Source organism: Phaethon aethereus, assembly GCF_964289735.1.
Source record: "Phaethon aethereus genome assembly, chromosome: 20".
In the NCBI taxonomy this organism is placed as follows: domain Eukaryota; kingdom Metazoa; phylum Chordata; class Aves; order Phaethontiformes; family Phaethontidae; genus Phaethon; species Phaethon aethereus.
Window position 1 is genome coordinate 10,856,294 of NC_138596.1, and position 26,709 is coordinate 10,883,002.

At 37.1% G+C, this 26,709-nt stretch overlaps 1 protein-coding gene across 3 annotated transcripts; it reads right to left on the reverse strand.

Moving 5' to 3' along the window:
• Positions 1-1,215: 1,215 nt before the first annotated feature.
• On the reverse strand, positions 1,216-20,182 carry RC3H2 (ring finger and CCCH-type domains 2; the record flags this gene model as incomplete). Of its 3 annotated transcripts, XM_082009021.1 has the most annotated exons (20): positions 1,216-3,085; positions 3,690-3,838; positions 4,909-5,016; positions 5,595-5,735; positions 6,141-6,222; positions 6,751-6,835; positions 6,993-7,206; positions 8,548-8,703; positions 9,803-9,973; positions 10,411-10,838; positions 11,804-12,018; positions 12,776-13,084; positions 13,714-13,826; positions 14,194-14,312; positions 14,560-14,692; positions 15,083-15,283; positions 16,573-16,748; positions 17,715-17,948; positions 18,410-18,527; positions 19,952-20,182. In XM_082009021.1, the coding sequence occupies 20 exons, from the start codon at positions 20,180-20,182 to the stop codon at positions 2,887-2,889; spliced, it is 3,582 nt and encodes a 1,193-aa protein (XP_081865147.1). In that variant the 3' UTR covers positions 1,216-2,886. The 3 variants fall into 3 exon arrangements, with proteins under 3 accessions (XP_081865147.1, XP_081865149.1, XP_081865148.1); XM_082009023.1 differs by lacking the exon at positions 9,803-9,973; XM_082009022.1 differs by lacking the exon at positions 4,909-5,016 and having other exon boundaries at positions 5,601-5,735.
• Between the last annotated feature and the right edge of the window lie 6,527 nt (positions 20,183-26,709).

A 26,709-nucleotide genomic window follows, 5' to 3' on the forward strand; every position in this document is an offset into this window, starting at 1 on the left:
CACCTGATTTGCAACTAGACAAATGAATACATACTTGTATTGAAACTTCACCAAAGAAGAAAGCCACAACTAGGTTCCCACCTGTAGCTTCTCCTTGTCAGGCCACTGGAGGGCATAGTTTCATGGCAAAAACCACACAGCATTAAAACTGTAAGACAAAGCTGGCACGCTGTTAAAACCCCCAAATAATTCTTTTGCCTGCCATTCTATATATTAAAAAGTCAACTAAAAAAAAGCTAGCCTCAGTTAAGAACCGACTTTCCATATGAAGTGTATGGTCATCCTAGAGAACTGCTATATCATGGGACCTCCTGCTGCAGACAAGAGTATATAGGTATATTTGTTCTTAAATATGCCAATATGGTTGGCAGGAATATGTTAGGCTTATGTAATTTCACTGGACAAAGAGGCAAATGTATGTAAGCATCTTATCCCAATCCCCCTCCAGCAGAGCACAACCAAGTTTTTAAAATTGCAATTTAAAAATTAAAAAGTTAAGGTAAATACACAATCAATTTATGTAGTATATATTCACCCTCAGATCATGCTGAAGATGTTCTGTGGAGTTCTGGTGCACAGAGGGCTCTTTCCCTGAGGGCAAATAAGGACTTCTCAAACCTTTATATTTTCTCTATTTTTGTAACAAAATAGCAATTTAAAATTTAAAAATCTTCTAAAAAAATTACATCACCTTCAACATGGAAGATCTCACTGTTTAAATATCCATGAAAGACACATACTTGTTTGCATATCTGTTTTGGAATTACATTGTACAGCAACTAATAGTATCTCAGAAGCATTTCAAAAGTAATATAAATTCATATTTACAGAATGGTCTTGGTATAAAATATACAACAATCATATTTATGTCTAACATTCTAAGTTAAAGTTAACATCAACAGGAAATAAGTTAAGGTGACAAAGGTGGTCTGGTTCTTGTATCCATTCACTTCAAGTTGCAAGTGAAACAAAGCATCAGTCTAATCCTAGCTATGAGGTGGCACTGGCTAGAGGAAGGTACAGCAACAGCCAAAGGAAACTAAGAAAAGACTACTTGACTGTTTTTCTACATACATTCCTTTACATTTGAGTATTAAATAGATGTGTAAGATCTTCCATACTGACACCAGAATATCAAAACTAACCCTTGGATTTTCAGGTATATTTACAACATAATTATTTCATGGACAGGTTCATTAGGAGAGATATCAAACACCAATATTTACTTAGTCTAATCAGTAACCCTCAGGGAAATGCCAACCCCCACCCCCCAGAAGCGTGCACAAAACAGTTATCAAAATCTTACCCGACCACATAGCTGTGATTTTGTAAAATAACAACTCAGACGACCAGTAACATGATCCTCTTTAAGCATTTTGCTAGCAGGAAAAGCCCTTACATGCAGTACACCTGGTGAAAGATCAGCTTGGCTTAAAATATTCCAGTACAATTTTCAGAGTAAACAACTTCACAGAAGTTAATAAAAACATAAAAAAATGTAAAACTTATCACAAAGAAAAGTAAGAGGACAAACAAGAAGATAGTAATCATCAGGAGGGAGAGTCCTGCTTTCTATAAAAAAAAAAAAAGTGGATTTTTAAGCTTCTCAAAAACAGTATGCCCAGGGCTCTAGTTCATGTGTATTTATGAAAACCAATTTTCAGTTGACATGTCTAATATGATTCTCAATCACATCTTAACAGGGCATAAATTCATACACTTTTCAGTACTCTGAAGGTCAGATAATGCTATATTATTGTATTTTCAAGATCTCTGAAAATAAGTTGCCACTGAACAAGCAAAAAATTAAACCTGAATACAAAATTATGATTAACAACATTTAACAAAGGTAATACAACTGCCTTAAAATCCCAATATTTAGTTTAAATTAAAAACAAAACAGTACAAAAAACAGCAATACCATCTTGTTAGCCAGTGCAAACACTACATACAGGGTTTTCAAAGGAAAGCCAAGAGCACCTGATACTTTTTGCCAAGTCATCTGGATTCTATAATCTCCAAGTTGAGAACTATTAATAAAAAAAGAAAGAAAAAGAAAAAGTGAAATTGCTGTTATGTTAGTGCATAACCTCTCAAAATGGCTGAAAACTGTTTCATGTATAACTTGGGGAAATTAATACCTAGTACATTAGCCGGAGGACTTAGGCACTTGGTTTACTTCTGATAACTTTACTTGGACAAGTAGCCTGTGTATGTCTATCTACAGTACTAAATCAGAAACTGAGGGCAGGGAGGTGAATGGAAACAAAAAGCTGCAGCAAAGCACTGCACCACAGACCTGCAAATAACGTAGCAGTGCAAAGCTAATGGTGTGTTAACCCTGTAAAAGTCTCAAGTCCAAATCTCCACCTCTCAGTCTTCAAACAGGAAACAATACTCCATCCAAAGTTCCACAACTAAAGAAAAAGCAGCTGCAATAAGACGCAAGTTCTTCTCTCATGAAACAAAATAGAGACAAATAAGTTAGTCTTCCTTTCACTAGATGTATCATTGTAGGATCCTGCTAGTTTAAATAACTGAGTTGTTAGTTTTCTACAGAAGCCATTTTAAACAAGAATGGCTCAGATACCGCACCGGATTGCTACAAACTCATAAAAAGCTGCTTTAAGCTTAAGTAAAACAATGTCCAAATTCCATTCATCTGTGGAAAGTGAACGCCTTACCCTAGTAAAGTAAGTTTTTTTTTTTTTCTTCAGAATGCTAATGCGAGAGGGGCTTGAAGTATCAAAGAGTCCACAGGAAATGCATGACCCCAATATTATTTTTTTTAAAAAAAATATACATTATATAATATATATTATATATATAAAAAGCTAGTGTAAATGCTTCCATGGTGTGGTCACAAGCTGGAAAGATGACTGCCTTTCAGCTGTTAACCATCCTGCCATTTGCAACAGGCTTTAAAAAGTCATTTTTATCCTCAGACATAATGTGAGCAGTTTTCAAAATGAGGCTGCCAACACTGACTGGTGTGCTGATGGGCAGGCAGCTTGCATTGCTAACAGATGTTGTGATCGGCTGACTGAAGCAAGAAGTTACGGGCAGGACTGTTTTCTGCTCCTCCCTGAGGAGAAAAATAAGTTACACAAATATTAAACAAGTACATGCACAAGTATCCAGAACTGAATTGTGTGCATTAAATAAATACTGACAAACTCATTTTTAGCAACAGGCTAAACACCTTACTATGGCATGGTACGGTCAAGATGTTAAATGCAGTCTGCCTCACTTTCAAAGGCTGCATTACACATTAAAGACTACAGAACATATAAACCTAAAATAGTGTATTTTTAAAACTACCTCTCTATGGAGATTTGTGCAAACATTATGACACTAACCTTTTGAAGTTTTTCTCAGTCTATGTTAGCTATAAAAATACTTTTGCATTTTTTGCTTACCGAATGTGAAAAGTATTAACAGGTGTGACACGTTTCAGTATATACGATTACAACAATGCATACGCACAAGGGTACCATCCTGTGACTCTCATACTTGTGACCTAATTCTATTTCTTAACAGGTTCTTCTCACTTCATGTATACACAATGCAGATGTCTAATCCAAGTCTGAGTAGGTATGTAGTTCATCCTTAAACAATCATGCTTCAACTATTCTGATGCTGCTGTTTGTCTAATACTGGCAGACACTGCTGTTTTGTCTAACACTCACAGAATCACAAGGTCTTCACCTAAACTTTGTCTCTTCTGTTCCATAGATTCTTTCTGGTGCTGCTTTAGTGGATGCCCATTCTCTACGGTTGTTCCATTGAGCAGCTGATCATCTTGAGAACTAATACCTAGCTGTATATCCAGAATCTCCTACAGGAGAAAAGGAGAAATGTCCATCAATATTGTCACTACCAGCTTTAAGTTTTCCTATTACATCCCACTACATAAAGCTGATGGAAATGGGAGTCTCATCATAAGACTCCTTAATTTTATTTCATACTATTGGAATGTCTACCACATTTTACTATAGGAAAAAGGACAAAAAACAATTATTCAAAGATGGCAGTGAATGACAACAAACATCAGTTGCTAAAAAATGGTTTATCAGATGAGATACAAAGGAGGCAATAAAGACAGCAAGAGCTGTTTCAATAATTAGGGGCAGAGGAAATGCTAAGATAAAGGTCCTTCCATCCACGTAATGGTGATTCACAATTCATACTACAGTACTGCATCACATACCACTGGCATAGCAAACAAAAGCTGTATCCAGTACTGTAAGCCAGTATTAGAATGTATTATGGAATATGTTCTTCATAAGAACTTTAATTTCTTTGAAGTGTATGATGCTTTAAAAAAAGGACAGTTGATCGTAATGCTTGGAATGAACACCAGAATGTTTTATGACTGCACAGCAAAGGAGGATAGCATAGGAGAAACTGGGGCAGATGCAAAGAATTACAAACAAACAATGGAGCAGTAGTAAAAATAAAAGAATACTGGATTACAATCACTTAAATGACTTTACTATTAGAATCAGGTGAGCACAAAGTTTAAACTAAATGATCACATTTAAATGTAAACTTCAATGTAAAACATTCTTAACTACAGTTTCAGCACTGAAGGGGAAAGGTACAGACTCCCCATGTTTAGTAATGTTATCACAAGATAAAGAGCAAAAAGCTGAAAGCTATGACAAAGAACACAGGGAGCTGTTTTTAACTTAGGTAATATTAACTGCCAAGTATCTGAATGAGAAGTATGAGTTGCTACACATTAGTGTTAAAATAAGGCAAGTGTTTGATATCCATACAAAGACTAAAAACAAAAGGCTTTGCCATCAACATAGTCTACTAATTCAGAAAGAAATTTAGAAGTTTTTTAATAACAAATGAAAGGACCCAGTCACCTCTTTAGACACACAAATTTTTTGTACGTACTTCTATTTGTTCACCTTGCCCATCAGGTTCATCTGTATCAAGGGCTGACAGCTCCAATTCAATGTCTCGATCTGGCTTTGTGTCTGCACAGTCTTCAGTATAATCAGTCTGAAAAAAAAGAATTAATATGTTCTCTAAGTATCAAGTTAGCTTTTCACCTGCTTCACACAACACTCTAGTACTAAAGTGAAGACAGAAGATGCGTTTCTAGGACACAACATTACTACAATACAAAAGAACTAGTTAGATACAAATAGAACTTCGGGCATAAACATATGATAGGATACAAAGGTATCCTAAAAATCCCAAACATAGGATACAAAGCTAAATCTAATCACATTAAGCACTGAAACAGCGAGATAAAATGAATACTGAACACTTCTGTAGAGTCCATTTGCAGAATGTTTAGATTTATAACACGCACAACTAGAATGAAAAGTAATGATTGCATGGCAATGGATTGTCACATTCTTCCGATTTTGTAAACAGATGATTGGAGCAGCAGCATAGCAGATGCACCTACTTGATCTCAGGGAAATAACTGGGTGCAACAACAACAGCAACTTAACTTGCGTTATAAATATTTGGGAATGTTAAAACTAAGAGTTTTAACTCTTAGTTAAAATGCATGCACTTATGTATATACAAAAAACCTCAAAGATTTGTTTCATCCCAATTACCCCTTTCTTTACCTCACCATTCCTCAAATCAATTTCCTTGCTTAAAAGATTTAAGGTAAGACGACTGCCTTCATCTAGAGAATTCCACTTCTGTTGCATGGCTAGTGCATTCGCCTCTCTCTGAAGTAATAATGAGTTACTTTTGGCCTACAGAAAGAAACATATTGGTTACCAACAACTACAAATAAACCATGTATTGTCAAATGGCAAAATAAACCAGCTTACAAAAAGAAGAGATCTCTTGCTAGATGGATAACTAGATATTCCTTTAACGCACAGCATTTATTTTGTTCTGCATTTGCTGGCATGTATTAGGCCCACCACTTTCTCCCCAAAACGGCCTTGCTAATGTCAATGGAACAGCTCATAAGTAGCAGTCCTTATGCATCATACTAAGCGTTGTGGTACTAGTGTCTAGTTAATCCTTAATGATAATTTTGTCAATTGTACTGTTTTCTGTAGGCTACACTATGAAAATTTATTTTAAATAACTTTACTAAATCACTTTTTTTTTTAATTAAAAAACTCACATGGTATATCATCTGATCTTACCTGCTGTAATTCAATAGTCAATAGATCTCCAGTGCTGGAATGCTTTCTGTGACCAGACAAATCTGTAACTATGAACCTGTCCCTTTAAGAGAAAGAAGGCAAAACTAGGAATTAAAAACAAGTTCTCTAAATCAAAGGCCCCATAAACTTTGCCAGCCTATGTTAGATTTTTGGACAGAAACTATGTGCTAAGATAACGTGCTCTTCATCTTCATTTGGGTTCACAATATCCCAAGGCATTATATGGAGCAAACATCCTTATTTTACATATATGGGTAAGATGTAGCAAAAAAGCTTGAGGAAAAAAAAAACTACTCAAGATCACAGATTTTGACATGACAGCTTGGCAGTACCTGACTCCAATTCTTTGATTAGGTCTCTCAAGGGATACATTGTTAGTAATTGGGTATTATTAGCTGCATTAAGTATTAAAGACTACACAAGTTTTAACCTAGTTTTTCCAAGGCTTTATATTGGATAGAAATCTTTTACTTTAAAATTAAGAACATCTATTAATAGTTCCAGATTCCCCCCTGCCCCCCACCCAGATTCTGAAGAGGAGCAAGCTATAGAAAATACTTTTAACACAACACAGAAAAAAGGTCCATACCGTTCTGCGTAACGTGCTGATGAAGTAGAATCTGAGCCATAGGCACTCCATCTTGAGTCAACAGCATTGACATAAGGGACATAATCTGTAACAAATTAAGATACCATGCGTTATATTCTCTGTTCTTGAAGTAGAATATACAGGTGTTTTAGTTCTTTGCATCTCCATTGCTGTAGTAAGCATGAATAGGATGAAACGCTCATGATGTATGATATATTGTCATATGAAACCTGGAGTTGTACCTGATACACTGATGGGCTTCGTAGCACTTCCTTGGGAAGCAGTGGCCTGAATAGGATCTGTCGTGTGATAACCCGTGCGGGATGACCTGGAGATTGCACCCCACTTGGAGATGATCGGTCCATCGCTAAATGGGATTATAGGATCTTCTTCCTTTGCCCTTCTCTGGGTTTCAAATAAATGCACTCTCCTTTTAACATCCCCACTGTCCAAATCCTACATATTTAGGAGATAGAAGATGATGCATGGACTTATTTGAGGTTATTCAGATTTTTCAGTTGGCCAGTAACTTCCTGAGTATTGTTGCTGAATACAATGCTGAAAATCTGTCCAACTAGAGAGCCAAGATGGGCTGCAATGATTTAACTATTGCCCTTTAATGGTAAACTCACCATAAGAAAGTTATTGCCAGTGTCAGAAGAAATAACTTTGCTTTTCTAACCTTGTGTTTCCAGGCAGAAAAAGTTACAGTATTCTTTAAGGTCCTTCAGGACCCTTTCCTATACTTGAAGGAGGCAGTATCAAACAAGGCTTGGGATAAGATTTGGTAACACTTGTTTCATAGAAGATAAAGGTAACCTGCTACACTATATAGCAGAAATTCACCAAAAAGCACAAGCTCTTACCTCTCCAGAGGTAAGCTATATTCCATGATTCATACTATGAATTTTTTGTTCCCTAAAGTCTTTCAATTAGTTTTTCTTCTCTCATGGAAATTGGGTGATAAAAACCCACGTATTTTATTTTCACAGATTTGTTGGCATTAGGAGAATGTGCCTTACAACCAAGAGGTGCAGTCTAGGAAAACAGTTCATACAGATTCTCTGGGGGTGCAAAGCAGCATTGATTATCCTGGGTCCACAGTATTTCAACTTTTGTCTGAGTGTATACTGCTCTTGGGTAACTTCAAAGTAAAGATTTTCTGAAACAATGGCAACGTAAGATCTTAGAATTCTGAAAAAGCCAGTGATTCATTCACACAAGATAGACTATTGCGCTTAAGCCAAATAGGAAACGTGGTTTTGCAATGGAAAACACCTGCTCTGAACTGGCCACAATGACCCTGTATTAACCAGTCAAGCTTGCCACTGCAATGTATTCTGAGACTATTTTAGATGCCTCAGAAATTGTAAGGAGGTATGTGTACACATATACATTTATAGGGAGAGACAAACAAAATTAAGTAGCCATAAGTTTTGATCCCACTCTAATAATCAGAGAATACATTTGAAATGAGTGAATTCTTACCAGTTTACAGACCATCTACTTAAAATATCTTGGCTACAAGTTTGATTTACAGAGCTCTGTTATTAAAATAGTTGTTTCAGGCATTTAAGAATTTTATTCATGGCACTACATTCTGTCACTGAAGTAAATACATTGCTTATTTACAAAACTGGGAGAAGATATTCCAAACAACTTAAAATGGGCAGAAACACGTTAAAATACTAAGAATAGAAGCTATCAACTTAAAAAAAGGCTTGTTTAACCAAACAGAAGACACATCAGCATGTAAGTATCATTACACTAATGAGATAACACGCAGAAAACCCCTACCATTAACACGGCATTTGAATTGGCAATCACATCCTTGGGCTCTGAGTCGATAGCATTTATACAAGAGCCAATAGTGCCACAAGACCACGGTGAATAGTGAGACAGATGGTCTTCCTCAAATTTAGTTCCACTCAAATCACTGACACTCTCTGAGAACTATGGAAAAGGGAATAAATAAACAGTGAATAATAAAACCCGGGAATTCCGTCTTACAATAAGAAAAGACATTTACTGCTATTTAATTAAATAATCTCAAAAGTCAATCAAGGAGTTTTAGCCGTATTCAAGACTTGACTCAGGGACAACATAACCTGTTCAGTCAAATTTTAAACCAGTGAAGTTGACAGCTGTCAAAGAAGGGCAAGTTTGTCACTACAAATAACTGCCTGGTCTGCCAACATGAGACTGAAATCAATGTCACAATGTTAGTGGCAGGTTTCTTGAGGTAAATACCTACAATAATTAAATTGAGAGGAAGCCATGCCTTTTCCTTTAACGTATAAGCCAGTGGCAGATAGAGGTATGACCTGGAAAACCTCCAACCTGGATGACAAGGACTAAATCCTGATCTACCTTGAATGCTCCCATACAGGACTTCAAGTACCTTACAAGACGTTTTCTAAATAATCACAGTCTTACACCTCAAATACATCAACGTAACTGTCAAAACCACAGCTTGGCACAGTGGTACTTCAACTAGCTGCTTGGATGCATTTAATTCACACATACAGAAAATAAATATCACAAGACATTTCTCAAAAGCACACTATTTCTATTCATTGAGTTTCCATTCTTGTTTACAGAACTTATAAGTACACAATGTTCTACCAATGTCTTTTGACACTTTTCAGGGATATGTATTCTCTGGGATTTGACAAGCCCTTGCAGCTTGATTCAGTCTACTCATCATGTCATAATGCCATTTGGAGTATAAAAGGGAAAGTCCTTCTTAATGGAAAACAATTGTTCCCTACACAAAAACCTAGAGCTTCACAAAGCTGGTTCATAAAAAATTACATTTTCTTTAGTGAGGGTAAATTGAATCACTTCACTTCTTGACCTTTTTTCAGCAATCATGTTTAGCACCACCTTAATATCAAATTCAATAAATGCATTATTTGATATTACTTTCCTTTTGCTAAAAGATTAAACTCGTTTTATGAATAGACGGCACGTATAAAACCTTTACTAGAATTATTACATGGTGTCTTACAGAAACAGGAAGGGAAAATAAAGAAGTTCTTTGGCTTCCCACCTCTGTGCTGAAATCTACACTGAAGAGAGGAGAAGATGGTGTTGGAGATGGTGTTGCCATAGGAAGAGTTGACGATACCAGAGGAGTTTTCTGCGTGTGGTACTGCGCCCATTGCTCTGGCTTCCGTCTTAACTGCTCATCATAACCAGTCTTCAAATGACCACAAGGCTCCTAGCAATAATAAATACAGGACTGTATATCCTATCATACTCTAATCAGAAGGCAAATGCTTGCATGGGACACCCTGGACCCCCAAATTCCCTTGGGTCTGTAATCTTCTATTGATATCACTAGAAGAATTTCACAATGATTTGGAGAGAACCTGGCCCATGTATGGCAATTCACAACTTAATACATAATTACATCAAGCAACATGCACGGGAATTAAAGAGGCAGAGGGGCTCTGGTCCTAATCCAGGTAAGAGTAGTCTATTTTACAAGTCCATTTTATTAACATTAAAAACAAGACAAGAACTTTGTCCAGGTCACATGTCTTGATCACTGTAACCCCAAACAAACAGAAGAGGTCTATGCTAATTATTTACCAACTTTTCAGTAATAACCTTCAGAACCAAGACTACATCCTTCCCTTTCTGGCTCTCACTTACCCTTGGTAAAGGCACAGTCCTCTGTTCGTTTGGAGGTTGACAAGCCACAGAGTAATACCCATCCAAAGAGTTGTATCTCTCACGTAATGATGTCTGATAGACAGATGAGTGCATCACATCCATGGGAGGTAAAGAATTGCTCCTAATAATATCATCTCGTGGGTACATCTGTGGGCGCCAGATGCGCCTGCTGTCATAAACTGGAGCATACATTCCAGAAGGGACTGGAGGAACTGGTCCATACGGCTGCGGAGGAGGAGGTTGGTAAGGAGAATTCAGTCGATCTCGAGGGGGAAATGTACTGTAATGATCGGCATATGGCACGGAAGCAGGTGGGAGGGAGGATTCTGGAACGTTATTGGACCTCACAAAGCGAGGAACACAGGGAGCCACACCAGCTGGTACTGTTGGAGGTGGTGGATAGTATCCTTAAAAATTGGAAAAAGGCATATTTAATGTAACCACAAATGACCCAGAATTTTACACCTTCTAAAACTGTAAACAGTGTTGATAAGTACCTTCAGAGAATGAAGTGCCACACTTTACTAACCTGTTACTGACCCTATCATTTTTCTGTGGAATATAATTTTATGTATGACAACCATATTTGCAGATGTAGTGCTGACCCTTTACCACCTCAACCCAGTTTGGAAAATGGGAGTTTCTCTGACATTACTGCTATGTACTATGGTATAACTATGTAACTGAAGAGACAGCATCTTAAGCACTTCTTTATATTGGCAGTTAAAATAGTTATCTTTAAAATAAAAAGCCATATTCCTAAAATAAAGTAATTTCAAAGGTCCATAAGTAACCATTTCACACTTGACTTATTCTTTTTCCTTTGGAGAGGGTTGTCTGAGAGGGGACAGAGCTTTTGTTTTGAGAGCTTATGAATGACCTGATGCTAGAACACCCAATTGTTTGCTTGAATATAAACATGCATACTGCAACCTAAAAAGATGACTGAAACCTTTCAAAAACATTTGAGCAAGCACAAGTCTCACAGTAGAAGCATGCTATGCCTCTGGGTCTGAATCCTTACTATGGATACCCTCATGGATAGGGCATGAGGTGAGCAAGCCTAAATAAATGCAATTAAATGTTAACAAAAGAAAAAGACGACCTCAAGGTTCAAGTTCTTCTGGATGCTGAGGTACAAGCTGCATAACATACAGCACACAGAGTCAAGAACCACCAACACTGGGAGCAAATTACAGGTCCATCCTATACTCAGCAACAGACCAGATTAGTATTCCATTAAGTGAAGATTCAGCTGATATTTAAAAAAAAAAAAAAAAAATCCACAAAACTAAGATAGAAGTTACTTCTCAGCATTCAGGCTTATCTAGAGAAACGTTCAGAGCTACTTTTCATTCAGTGCTCATCTCACCTGTCTGTGGGTACTGTGGAACTTCATATGACAGCTGAGTCCTGGGATCTTGGAAATATTGAACATTATCAGAATGCGGAGGGTAGACAGGTACTCTGGGAACAAACGGGCTGGATTTTGGAGGCACAGAATTAACTTCTGTTCCAATACTAGGAGGACCAGCTGAGGTAGCTGCTGCCTGGCTTACAGGAGTCTTGGGTGGAGAACCAATTTTACTGAAAAGGATTACCAAGAAATCATTAAGCAGATCTTTACTTATTTCAGTTAGTCATCTCCTTGTGTACACTCCCAATGTGGAAATCTGGGCTATTTGATTTCCTCTGGAATTTTATTTTTCATATGCCAAAATTATACTATTATTAGATCTCACATTTTCTCCTAAAAACTCAGAAGTGGATATAAATGCTTTGATATATACCCAGAAGCTTACATACTAGTTGGAAGTGTATGCTGGTAAAGGCAAAAGCTTTGAAGAGCTGTTTAGAGGTTCAGTGCTTCCTGGAGAAGTATCTAAAAAGTTCTAAGGGAAACTCCCAAAATGAGAAGGTTTCCAGGATTGTTAAGGGACTATGCACTATGTGCAGCCTTCTTGGTTTTAAGAAATGTCAAATTTTGAGTGCAAGTTTTTTGTTTTATTCTTAAGTAATAACTCAATATTAAGTAAGATACCAGGCTGAGAACAACAGAATAAAAAGATAAAGTGAGAGATTTACCATTTTATCTATATTGCATGGGAGGATTCAACAGCTAAAACAGAGCCAGCATCGGTTGACAATGAATCCACACATTTTGTGTAGCAGTATCTGCACTGCAGTACAAGATCTTACACAATTCTGCAGCCAGTGAGCACCAGCAACAACCAGCAAGCCAGGACCAGAATTCAGTATCTATTGTTTGCCATCCACAGACTCCATGATAACCTTAAAGCACAATGTTGTGCTCAGTTATTTTTATGAAAAAAAAGTTACCTACTTTTCAGGTAGTGATTCTGTAGGTGATCCAGAAACATTCTGTCCATTGGCTCCAGACTTCCCTCCCTTCTTGGTGTTCTCCAAAGCTCTTAAGGAGGTGTCCGCACAGCGAGGGATCAACTGAGGAACACCACTTTCTAGATTAGCTATTCCATTAGTACTTGGCACCATCTTCCCTGTTGTTTCAGGGCTTCCTATGACAGAAATTACGTTTCCTGTTGTGGTTGAGACAGTGCTATTTACGCCAACTTTATTTAGAAGGGGGAATGTTCTCACTGTTGCACTGATTTTTTTGTTCCTCAAGCGATATCTATAAACAAACACATGTACAAACACACACACAAGACAGGTGACTTAAAAAGTGCTTATTGTGATGTTTAATGTCTATGTAAAACTAGCAAAATGAAGGGATTGAGAGGAACATGGTATCAAAACATTTCAAGACTTCAAAAACTGGTGCTTATAATCTCAACAACCCGCAAATAGAACATCAACGTCTTCCTTGTAACCAAAGATCATCTCTCCTCTTAGAAGATCCACTTCTGCAGTTCTTTAAAAATGGATTTGGGTGAAAACAGCTTCAAGAATGCACACATTACATAAGTTCAAATAATTAACTTTATTCCTTAATTAAAATGTAATTAACATTTTCTCTCTTGTAAGTAGTATTACCAACCCCTGACTGACACTGAGCCTAGACTCAGTTTCAGGAAAGGAAATTTTACTTCATATGGGGTAAAATAAAAATTAAAACTGGAATTAATTTGCAGACATTGCTTTACTGTACCTTCAATTTCATGTAAAGAGTTGTCACTTCAAGAGATTCGCAAATTCTTCCAAATGAATAAAGGTATAGAAGAAATTGTTTTCAAAATTCTATGAAGATTGCTTGGATTTAAATTACAAAGAAACAAAAAAAGTCAAGTCTCCCACACTCACTTTTCAAGCTCTTCCTGAGAATGAGCAAATGTACAGTTTGTTCCCCTTGGACATCCCCCTTGCTGTCGAAGGTCTCGGCACATACTTGTTTTATATTTGCTATTTGGTTGTGGCTTTAAAAAAAAAAACCAAAACACACAAGACATTACTCTTACAATCTAACAAACTTTTATATAAAAGTAGGCTTAAAACACACAAAACACATCCATGAGATGTTTTTACATTTTGCACTTTTAATCAGAAAACCAAGGAAATTTATTGTTGATGGGCTCAGTACTATGCCATCGTATGGATCTGCAAGCTCTGCTGCATTCCGTATTCAGAAATGTTATGTTCTCAAAACCTGAATGCAGTAAATAACAGTATCCTCAATTATTCCACAGAAAAGGCCAAAAATATTTCAAATCAATAGCAATTTTTTGAAGTTGCATCTTTCAGTAAATGTAGAAGACATATAATGCAAGAATCAAATATAGTTACCTGTGGAGTTTCATGGCCTTTTCTACTGTAATTCTGAATGAAATCCACCAGCCCATGTACCACAGTCTTTACAGCAACCATTGCATTTTCCAGCTGCTCCCACGTTGGAGACGCTGCATCTAAAATTATTAAAAGCAGGCTTGTCATTCCATCAATAATTCCAGTAGCAGCATAAGAGGCAACTCTTCTAGTATTTCAAAACACCAAGTACTAGGACAGAACTCAGACAGCCCTGAAGAAGAGTTTATGATATACTATGTTAATTATGGGAATTTTGAAACCAGGAATGGGGGTTATCATCTTAATAATTTACTTTGCTAGATAGGAAAAATATCAAGAAATGCTTAAAAAGCTTCATGTGCATACCTGGATTTGGATCTATGTTTGCCAGGAGCTCTAAATGAGGCCTCAGCCTGTTTAAGTTTGCAGGATCCCCCGTGCGCTGCAAGACAATTGTCAATTCTTGTACACTCTTTGCAAAAGATTCGGGAGATTGGAGCTGAAAACAAAGTCAGCGTTAGTGTGCTGCATCTTACAACTGTGAACTATTAATCTTAATGATTTTCATTACACTGGCAATATGTAGTGTCTTCAGATGGCATATAGAGAGTATCAGTGGAGAGAAATTTAATTTCTCAGCTCAGAATCTGCCCTATGAAGCTTCATCATAAGACACAAAAAAGGGAATTAGTCTTAAACTACTGAAAACCAAAATGTCTTCATATGAAGAATACGCTCCAGTGGGGGAAAACACCTTAATTCTAGTTTTAATTAATATTTGATATGACTAAAGAAAAAAGTTAACTCAAGCAGTTCTTGGATTTTTATTATAACATTCAGTAGTCAAATCTGATCCTACAAAGATACTAAAATCATCCCTTTGACTAACCTTGTCAATAATGGATTGCATGTGTGATTTATGCGCCAAGTCACCATAAAGAAGGGAAGACCACTGTTCTGGTGATATTCGAAGTCCTGCTTCCATGGCAATGTGAACAATTTGGGCATCATGTTCTCTCCGCAAAGCCTCATAACTCCGAAACTCTTCTTTAAGTTGCATCAGAGAAGAATCTTCATCCCTTTTAGTGACCTAATAAATAGTAATAGTTAAGTACTCCTCCTTCAACAAAAAACCTCCAAGTCCATCAGAAAAAGACAGTTACACAGCACAAATCACAAAAGAATTATTTTTGTATATTTAGGATATACTTAGTTTTCTTCCATGTATTCATCCACTTAGGTAGCAGTGCACAAGCAGAACAGCCAGCTATTCAAGTTTTTACAGGATCACAGGTACAAAACTACATCAACTCACTACTTCCAACTAGGAAAGTCATCAGATTTTCTTAAGTCACAGGAGATAAATATTTAGTAGTTCTACTAGTAGTTTTTGCTATGCAATATTAGAGGATGACTTAAAGAAACAGGAAAGTCTCTAGAAGTGACTTTAATAAAAAGGAAGAAAAATTTTAAGATATTGGCATTTAAAGAACAGAATATTTAGCTGAGAGCCCACTATAAATGTTAAGTAAAACTCTTAGGTTACAGAAGGCATTCGTCATAACAGAAAGCCACAGGTCTCATTATTTTAATGTTTAGTTCAGTGATGTTGTGATAATAATGTTTTTAACTGTGATTGAAAAAGAGACTCATGGAATTAACTTTTCATTCTTCTCCAGGTATAAAGAGTTGGCAATATTCAGTTTAAACAACCCATCCCTATATATCAAAAATAAAGCACCTCTTCAGTGCAAAGCAGCAAGATACAAACAAAAGAAAAAGGAGAGAGAGTAAAAAACGTGTGCAAACACAGTGTTGGGAGTTCAGGCTGAGAGCAGTCTCTGTATATGGTGTCCTCCTCTCATGCCTGCTGTTGGGGCTAGGGAAGTTCCCAGGACTACAGTATTCCGAAAGTTTTCTTTAGCATGCTGGAATTGGATTCTAAGCTTTGAGAGCACCCAGGCCAGTCTGGCATGTCTAGCCATGGCCAAGTCTTATGAATCTAAAGAAAGTAAAATGTGATTATATTAACACTTCTTCCTGAAACAGGCTAGGAATGCCTACAGAGTCAGGTTTCATGCCTCTTTCAGGGGAGATAATTTGCAGATGATGGGCAGCACTTAATAATGCGGGCAGTAATTTCAGAATCTATTCTGGCTAATTCCGTGTGTGACCATTTGTTCCTTTTGTAGGGAATTTTAAATATCAAACAACTACTTCATGACAGTTTTAGATAAAATCTTAAGGGTCTACATTATTTAAATGTTGAAACTGAATTTATGTAATGTTTTACATAAAGGCAAAAGATTATAATCCTAGGTAGGGTTTTCTGGAGCTGCACTAGTTCACAGTAACAAACTTCAAATATTGGTATGTTACCTTAAAGCATGATGCTCTATACAGTAGCTGCACAACGTGACCAATGCTTGTTTTAGAGGCCTGAGGAAATCTTGGTTCCAGCCTTTGCACAACAAAAAGTACCAGAACTTTTCTTGAGAGTGCAGAGCCATCTTCCAGTGCCAGTAATACAAGTTTCAGTGCCTCCTCTTGCATAGCTTCAACACACAGAAATAAAGATAGTAAGTGAAATATATTGCCAGAAAGCAGCAAGGCTATCATATATTAACACAATAAGTAGAGGCATCTGAATCATCTTGAACATAATTCCTTATTACTTTGTTTCACTAATCATAAGAAAAAAAAGCTTTGTAAACATTGTAAGAAATTTGCTGATTTGGAAGAAGCATTCAGAAGCACTCTACGCACAGCAAACTTAAAGAGTTAAGACTAATTGTCAGTAATAAATGCGTCAGTAGTGCGGTTTTTATACTTGTCTCCGCTGTGCAGTCTTGTAGCCTTTGTCATTTTGGACATCTCATCAATGCTACACCATGAAACTGTATAAAAATAAATATGGGAACAGTACAGGAATGCTATCATCAGTTATTGGAATCAAGAGAGGACTACTTCTAGTTTAAACAGAATTTCCTTCTCATTTCTGTGCTTGCTTCAGTAGTATTCTTAACTAAGAATTTGCTGTTTCTATCAAAGATATAAACATTATCATTATAAATTTTAATATTAAGGTATGCTGCAACTAAAGTTAGGCTGGTTGTGTTTACAGCCGAAGTATGAACAAGAAAGCATCTGCAGTTTCCTATCCAATTCTAATCACAGACAGCAGTACAACCAGCCTGTGTCATAGTTACACTGCATTACAAACTGTGCAAAAAGCATGCTTATGTACTCGTTTGCCAGGATTTTTTAAACACTTCCTCACAATTTCAAAGAATAGTTAATAACGGGGGGAAAACACACCAAAACAACCCAAACCAAAAAACTTTAAAACAGTAGATTTCACTAAATTGTCCATTTTTTTCCCCTTCTCCTTTCTTCCTGGCAAAAAGTTGAAAAACAGAAATAATTACATCTTCAAACTCAACAGAAGAAATTTCCAAATAATTTTTTGTTAAGAAAGGGTACGGATAAATATACTGTTTCAGATTCTACAGGTACCTTACCTGGTCCTAGAAACTGGCATCCTCGTGCCCTGACAGCAGCCCAAAGATTGGCAGAAAGCTGCTGAGGATTTTGGTGCTGCAAGATCAATTCTGTAACAGTCCTCTCTCCCAGTGATCGAGCTGCCCTCATAGCTCTAACCCGACCCTCTTCCTCCACCAGCTGACAATTCACCAGTGTCACAAGCTTCCTTTGCATTGGACGGCTTAGTGCACTCTGGTTCAAGCTTGCAACACCTTCAAAGAGAGAGAGAAAAGGCAAACTATTGCTTCTAATCAGACAAATTTATCCAAATAAGACAAACAAAAATGTCAAGTAGTATGTGTCTTTCTCTAGGACTTAGATACTAGCCACAGGTATCTTCCCTTCTCTTTAGTCAACTCTGTGTAATTCATTATCAAAAAGAATTTTAATTAAAGTCTCAAATTAATATCAAACCCATCCTTTGAGGAAAGTTCAGCTTTAGTACAAAGTTAGCCCTAAGGTAACATTATTAAATAAAAACGAGTATTTTGTAAACTTAAAATAATTTTTAAAAAGTATTACACATGTGAATAAGCTTTTAAAGACATAAGGGAAATTTTATTACAAAAATTAGAGGATTGTCCCATTGACATCTAAAATCAGTGCTGGAAACACAATGTTTTGTGTTTAAAAGTAAGCTACATCAAAATTACGCTGTTCAGTACAGACTCACCTTTTCCTCCACTTAATGGCTTTAAGTAGAGTGCCAAATCCTCAACACATTTCTTTGCTACTTCATAATGTTTGTTCTCTCCTACATTACTCAACTTTACTGTCTGATGATCAGGTACCTAAGAAAATGCAAGGGGGAGTAGGGGGGACAAGAATTACATATACCCGCCTGACCTATCTCGTATGCCTATGATGGTACCAACACCACTACTGTTAATTACATAACACTGCAGATGTACGCTGCTTTTTAGAGATGTGAAAGACAGGACCCACCCAAGGTATGCAGAATGTAATAAGGAATAACAAAAAGGACTCAAGATGAGGATCAGGATGATGAAAGATTATTTTTGTTAGTACTCAACACATTAAGAACAAAAGTAGGGCAGAAAACAACCAAGGTCTGATGAGAAGGTATGTAAAAGATGAGTGAAGAACACAAGATTTGAGAGGATGATCAGTGTACGAGATCAGCATGATTTACTACAGACAAGGCAAGTTATAAGACAAAATTAACTGGAAAGAAAATATGAAAAAAATCAAAAGCAAAGATAAAAAATTAATTTAGGCATAATTTGGGCATGCTGAAATCTTCAAAGAGAAAAACTAGCAAATTTAACTTGGTGGAAAAAACTCGGAGTAACAAGGTCAGACAATGAAAATAGAGGGAGCATTAGTCACAATACGTTAAATTGTTTGAAAGACATTGCAAGAATTCAGGAGACCAGGAAAATGAATGTTGTAAGATCAAGGCAGTGATTTGACACAAACTTAGAAATAAAAAAATGAAAGGAGCACGTGAACTTGACAAACAAAACCATGGACATAGATAGTGTTATTACCAATAGCTGTGCCAAGGCATAAGACATTAAAAAGCAAAGTCAAAAGCATTTTCTTACTGCATTACTCAGGTGTTACAGCAAAAGTAATACGAAAAAGCATATGAATCAGTGTAAGGTGAACAGACTTATTTAGTCTCCATAAAGCACAGTCCTGATTATATAATCGCTGTTTTGCCACTGCTATGAGACAACACAGGGAACATTCCTGGCCTGATTAGCCAGTGTCTGAAAATGCAACTGAAAAGCCATCATGCATATTTAAAAAAAAAAAAAATTATGCACACACACTTCTGAAACTTGGTTAAACAGCTAGCTAGTTTCGAACATGTGACATGTAGAAACAAGATTACTTGCAAGAGTACGATGAACAAGTGCAATCTGCGGGTTCACTTTTCTAATGACAGCTGTGGCAGATAATTGTCTATTTCCTAATGGGTATTTTTCTCCAGTCACAGTTCAAGAGCCTTTTTAAACCAGAATTCAGGTTACAACTAGAACATGTTTTCATTTTATGAGAAGAGGATGGTTCTGAAAATAGTGTGATTGCTTTTATAGTATGTGTGGTCTTCTAAACATTACAAAGTTAAAGTCTTACCATTTTTTTTTAGACTAAAACGAGGGAAAAAGATCAGCACACGTATTGCAACCAGCATGTAAATGGTAATAACACAAAGTGGCAAAACATAGAGCTGCTTAAATCATACCTGGGCTCCAACTAACTGGAGGAGTGCAAAGTTTACAGGAAGCACATCGATGTCTGTATTGATGGCAGTCTGGTCGAAAGGACATGCCTTGCGATGAAGCTTGTTCAGGCAGGTCTTACAGACAGTGTGAGAGCAACCTAAGCTGATGGGTTTGTGCACATTCTCATCAAACTCGTTGTAGCAGATTGGGCAGGACAGAAATTCTGTCCACTGAGCTGCCTGCACAGGCATTGTGGAAGCTGGACACTTGTTTAGCAGGCTAGCAGACCATTATTTCACTGTACTATGTTTTGGCAGCTGTAAGTGAATAACAGAGTATTTAAAACATGATTTCTGGTAATTTAGAATGATTTGTAATTAAAAAACCCCACAATTTCAATATTTTACAGAATAAAAGCAAATCCTTATGTTGAAGTACTCAAAAAAACCAACTTTGTGTTAGTTTAATAATTGTACCAAAAAAGGCTCATGAACTGAATTAATGCAGACTACCATAAGCTGAAGTCGAACCTATACACAATAAATGGCATTAAAGTTCCTCTTGCAGGATTAAATACACCTTTAGCATAGGAAGAGGAAGACATTTATTGGCACAGAAATTGTAAAGGCATGAATCACAGTAACCATCTCTCACACTATCTCACCACAAGTTTTCAAAACCCTGAAAGCACTCCCTGGTTGTAAAATGGGCCTGGGGTGGGGAAAAGACACAGAATTGTTTGGGGTTTTTTGTTTGGTTTTTTTTGGGGGGGTGGGGTGGGTGGGTTTGGTTGGGTTGGGTAAGGGAAGTGGGGAGTTAAAAAGTTATTTCCATTTGAAGTGAAGTAGAACGGTGCCTTCCTTCTGCAGATCTTACTCAGAATTAACCAGACACCAAACTAAACACATCTTTGCTTTCTTTAAGACACATTTCCTCTTTCTGTAAAAGACAAATCTATTAAAAAAATCAGTTAACAAGGATCATAAGAAAACACTAAAAGAATGAGAGATTAGTTTTTCATTTTTTGATTCTCCTGTGTTACATCCCCCTTTTCTCCCAAGAACCCACTGGAGCACTCAAGGGCAGAGATTGCTGTATTCAATTTTGCTGTTCACATCTCTACCTTACACAATAATGCAACTCCACCTCCATGAACTCACAGCGAGAAAATCTCTGATGTGTTGAAAATCCAGGTGTTTAGGGTAAAACTTATGATAAGACAAGCAAGAACTTCAAGTGGCTTGCTATTAAGTCTTTTCTCTTGAAACATCTCACTCTGTGCAGTAGTACCATACAAACTGTTTACATAAATGTATTCCAAAGAAAATATGGATTTATAGAAATTGTTTTGAAAGACATCCCATCTTATATAACTTATGTTCTTTAAAAAGATAACAGGCCTACAAAGTTCACCAAAACCGTTTACAGTCAAGCTTTCATCATGAAGATTTAAATTCACTGCTGCTTCTAAGAGCTAAAGAGCCCCACCCTTTGCTGCAATGTGCCATGATGTTGACTTTCTATGCAACCTAGAGACCAGTTAGTTCACTTCAAGGCTATGAACAAGCTTCTCCTAGCAGCTTGTTAGAAATGCAAATATACAAATGTTTTAATTACATGTTTAACAGTCTATTTTTTTTTCTCCAATGACAGGAAAAAGGTAATTGTTTTGAGGAAGCTGAGATCTCCCCTCCGCATTTGAATTTTGTAATTCTTTACTGCAATTCCATTGTTGGCTCTGCTACAGTTTAATTAATGCTGAAGTATCGGACCATTGAAATAATTACTAGAACACCAAATAGACTCTATCTGTGGATGTATTTTATGTTAATTATGACCATCTGTTTAGGAATTCTATTTAGTACTATGAACATTCAGTGCCCTTTAAGTAACAGGATACTTTGTACAAGCTGTCCTTATCTCAGCGAGCTTTTCAACATTATGCAGCGATTTTTCCCCCAAATTAGTTCCCATAGCCAGTGTAAAACACAGCAATCTGGAAGTTGAACCTGTCCCTTCAAAACCAAACTGCTGAGGTAACACTTTCAACATAAGCCAGCATATTCACATGCACTGGACAATACAGATTTTCATCCAACTTCTAGGAATGCACAATCAAAGCTCTTGCAGGGATGAAAAAAGTTGCAGTCCTCTTTAATGTGCTATTACTACGTATGTCTTTTAACCAAGGAAGTTCAAAGGCAAAACAAATAATAGCAAAACCAAACAATGAGCCAACATGCCTAGAAAGATTTTTAATTCCTCTATAAAGAATCCCACCATTTCTTTAGCACATCTACTTCAGCTTCCCTACCAAAACAGCAGGACAAGCGATGCACAGAATTGCAGCTTAAAGCCTTGCAGGAAACACTTCCCTTAAAGCTTTTTGCCAGCATTACCAGAAACATCAACAACTACTGCTGACCTAGGAACACTATCGATGTTTTCTCACCTGTCTGACTGCATGACACAGGTAACAGCACAAACTAGACGACTCTGGGAAGTGTGCTACTACCATGACTCATACAGGGAAAAGTGGAAGAAAAAGCTAGTACACACAGAGCTCAATTACTGATATGTTGTTGGTCACTGACTATCTCCTAATAAACAGCCTCTATTTCCACACTGCTCATTAATTATCTCAAATGCAGGAATCCCTGCTCTGAGGCAGCACCCGCATTCAGTTTCCACAGATACTTCAGAGACTTGCAAGAAACAGCCACCTCTCTGTTTACAAGCTTTTAAAATGTAGTTGTTTGTTTTGCTGACCAGCTTAGAAATGAAACACAACACATTTTTCAAGTGTGCACCACTGATTTCTAAATATCCATCTTGGAGTGTTTAATCATCAGAAATGACAGATTCTACTAAGCATGTGTTGACCTTCAGATTTCTTGACAGAAAAAAAAAAGCTAATTAAGTCAGCAAACAGCTGGGGAAAGCACTCAACTCCTAAAACTTCAAGCAGCCATACACCGAGGAAGTCTCCATACTTTATTAAGCATGCCAGCTATCCTGCCATTCTTGCACTCCAGTGTGTTAAGAAAACAATCTCACATCTCCTAATTACCATGTCAATGTCTACAAAAAGCATAAGCCAAATGTTTAATAGATTCTTGCTCCTTGTCAGAAACAATGTATTTCAGGGATGTCCTCTTGAAGAGCAAATTGCTCCAGTGCTCTAAACTGAGCAAACACAAGGAGGAGAGCATAATATAGGCAGCAAACTAGAAATCAGTTTGGGTTTGTTTTAATAGTATATTCAGTTAGAACAATTACCCTTGGTCTATCTGTTCACTGCGGTAGACCTGCTATCTATGTTCTACACATAGACAGGGCTTTTCTTCCCTGTCAACGTAGAAGCACCCTGAAAAAAAAAAATCCCAAAGAAATGACTGGTACAGAAACTGGACACACATAGAAAGTAAACATCTTGAAAAGACATGGCAGTTTTTACTTAAAATACATTTACATAGTATAGTTACAATAAATTTTATAGTATTACTATTAGAAGCAAGCAATACTTCAGATGGCAAACTGGAAAATGCACAAGCCTAAGTTCAGAAATTACATAATAAATAAAAACTATTATATCTGAGTAATTTTCTGTTGCTAATACAGTAACATTTTCCCAGTGCAGTAATGGCTGCAATGGAGTGGAGTAACAGTGACTGATTTTTCTCATGATAATTTTAGACCAGAATATTTGATGAAACTGGAGGGGGGGAAGGTGAAGCCTCCCAACCTTTCTCAAATAGCTGTATCATACACAAATAAAGTTGCAAAATTTAAACATTCTTATTTTACATTCATTTTTAGCTACCTAATCCCATGACATTCTTTACAACTAATCCAAGTCATTGTACTTACTCAACCACTTTTGGACATGATAACTATCACTTAATCCTGATTTCCTCAAGAAACCTCAAGAAGCTTAGGTGATCATACTTTCTATTAGGCTGTTCCCCTCTCACATGAACCTCAGGACCCCTGGATCATTTTGGAGTAAACTTGATAGAGATGTGCCATGTCTGAAATGCACATACGTTCCATGAAAGCTGGTATCTGGAAAAAGGTCCAAATCCATATGCTTCTCAGGAAAGGCTGCAGCACCAGGCTCAGCAGTTAGATTATCTGTCTGTTCTGCCTACTTTTCTGATCTATCACCATATATGCACCAGCCAACCAGAACCCAGCCAAAAAATATCACATTTTGTTCAGATATAATAAAGGGCTATTTGGTAGGGACATGACAAATCTGCAGAAATTCCAACAAACCTTTGAAGACAGAGGGCTCGATCTACAAAGGGCAATGTAGAACATTTGGTGCTTGGCCTCTCAAGTTCAGCATCAGTACTTGTTAAGCAAGGCAAGGACAGGTTTCAGAACCCCATGGCACGATACTGAGCCAGCACGTTGAGCTGAACGTTGCCTGCACTAAGAAAGCTAATTACTTTAAATACTTTTAACCCATGCTTTTATCTTACAAAGCAGCATCTAAACACACACATAGAGATGAGGCAATTTCAGTCCCTCTCCTTGAAGCTAATCCTCACACATAAAAGGACTTAATATTCAAAGACGACTGCAGCCTCATCTTCAGCTGTCACAGAATCACAGAATCACTAAGGTTGGAAAGGACCTTCAAGATCACCAAGTCCAACTATTAATCCAGTGACACCGTGTCCCCTAAACCATGTCCTGAAGCGCCACATCCACACTGTCCAAGCAGACAACTTGGATTTTGCTTCATTTTTAAAGATCATTTGTGCATTTTTGCTAATCAGTCATTGGATCAAATTTAGTCATAGTACTTTGAGCAAGGAACAAAACAATTCAGTGCCTCCTCCCCAGCTACATGCCCCAGTTCCTAGGCAGCATGGTGAGCATGGATCTCGGCCTAAGAAAACTTTCTTCTCTTCAAAGTGAAATGGGTTCAACATAAGGTAGAGAGCGTTCCCCTTCAAAGCTGCACATTGCCCAGAGTCAGGGCATTTACCAAAATGTGAGACATGCAAGTTTCATCCCTTTCCAAAGGGAGAGTTGAAGGCTTGAACTCTGCCCCCTCATAGCCTAGGCAAACGCCTAGGAAAAAGAGAAGCAGCAGCATCACCATCAGCCATGTTTCTGAACAGAAGCTGTCGTCTTGTAGCTCCGCATTAGGTCTGCTCCGCTCAGGCCTACTTGATCACGTCCCTTGTGGCAGACGGGCAAAGGGAAGGCTAGTAAGCAGAGCTTGTACGAGAATATGACATGGAGTAATTCTGTCAGTACTGAACAAAGGAAGGTCATCTTTACACATGAAGGAAAATCTTGAAAAACCTTGTGGGATTATATGGCATTTTCACAAATTAAGGTAGTCCAATTACAATCCCACTAGGGATTTAAGACTAAATCTTAGAATTCAATTGTTTTTAATCATTAAATTAAAGAGTCCTTGATATTGACTTGCTCTTAATGTTGACTGCAGAGATCATGGTATTTTCTTTTTAAAGTGATCTTCATTACAATTTTCCATTTATGCAGATTAACCATTTGTTTGCACTACAAGGAGGTATCTTTTTCAAGCCTTCCTTCCTAAATTATGTAGTTCTGAAAGCATCCCAACTGGGATGTCCAAAACTTAGTGTCCACATAATCAAATTATCAGTATTAAATTATTCTCTGAAAGGGCTAGAATCTTTTATTAATTTCTCTTCAACAGCCATCATTCATAGATCTAAAAAACTAGCTTCATTAAAGGCTTAGAAAAGGGCCATCCCCATAATAGCTTTGCATCACTTGGCTATGATGGCTTGAAATTCAAATAAATCCCCTTTCAGAGCAGACTTGCTTATTTCTACATTCCATAATATCTGTCACATGTAAATCTCTCTATATCACGTGCAAATTCTATATATAAAGCAGAGTCTTTAATGACCACTAAAAGACAGTATTTCAATACATTTTTTTCACTGAACATTAATGCTACTGGGAGGATCTACAGCCCAATTTTAGTTCCAGAAAAGTTATCAAGAGAAAACTTGGTGACATACTAGAATATATACCTCTATCCAGCCTACGTTTTGCCAAAACACCTACGGGATGCTTCCCTTGCTATCTTCTCAGAAAATTACAGCTTAGATCCCGTCGCCCTCCCTAAAACATGCGGCTGAAGAATAATTCCCTATGAACAGTGGTACAATTCACTAATACAAATTTAAGTTCATGGTTGCTCGGCAACTGCCAAAGTTGACTCAATTCAGTGATAAATCCCCCCCAATCAACATGAGAGTCAGTGTATCCTTAACAGCTCCCACCTGCTCTTTCCTGTTCAAGTGTGGCTAGCAGAAATCCTGTTACTAGATTTTAAAAGTTTCCCCTATACTTATGTAATGCCACTGTGGGCTTTTTTTGTGTTTCATAGGTGTCACTGAAAGGAGAGTTTGTCCTTGCCACAAGTCTGATACGAATTCAGCTCCTCTAACAGTATTGACTTTTTGGGACTAACTGAAGGGCAAATAAACGAAAAATTTTCTTTGCCACCAAAATCAGTTGAACTCACACTGAATGTAGAGAAAGGGAATTTATTTCTAAACAGATCTATTTTGACATAATTACTTTGAGAAGAGATACACTGAAGAATTCATTGCTCTTCATTAATATTTTCAGGGGGTAAGGACTCTCATGTATGGCTTAGTTCCCCATGCCTTTTTTTTTTTTAAACATGACCTCCATGCTTAAACTACACATTTTACAAAAGAGATATTCTGTATTCTAACATTTTAAAAATAATTTC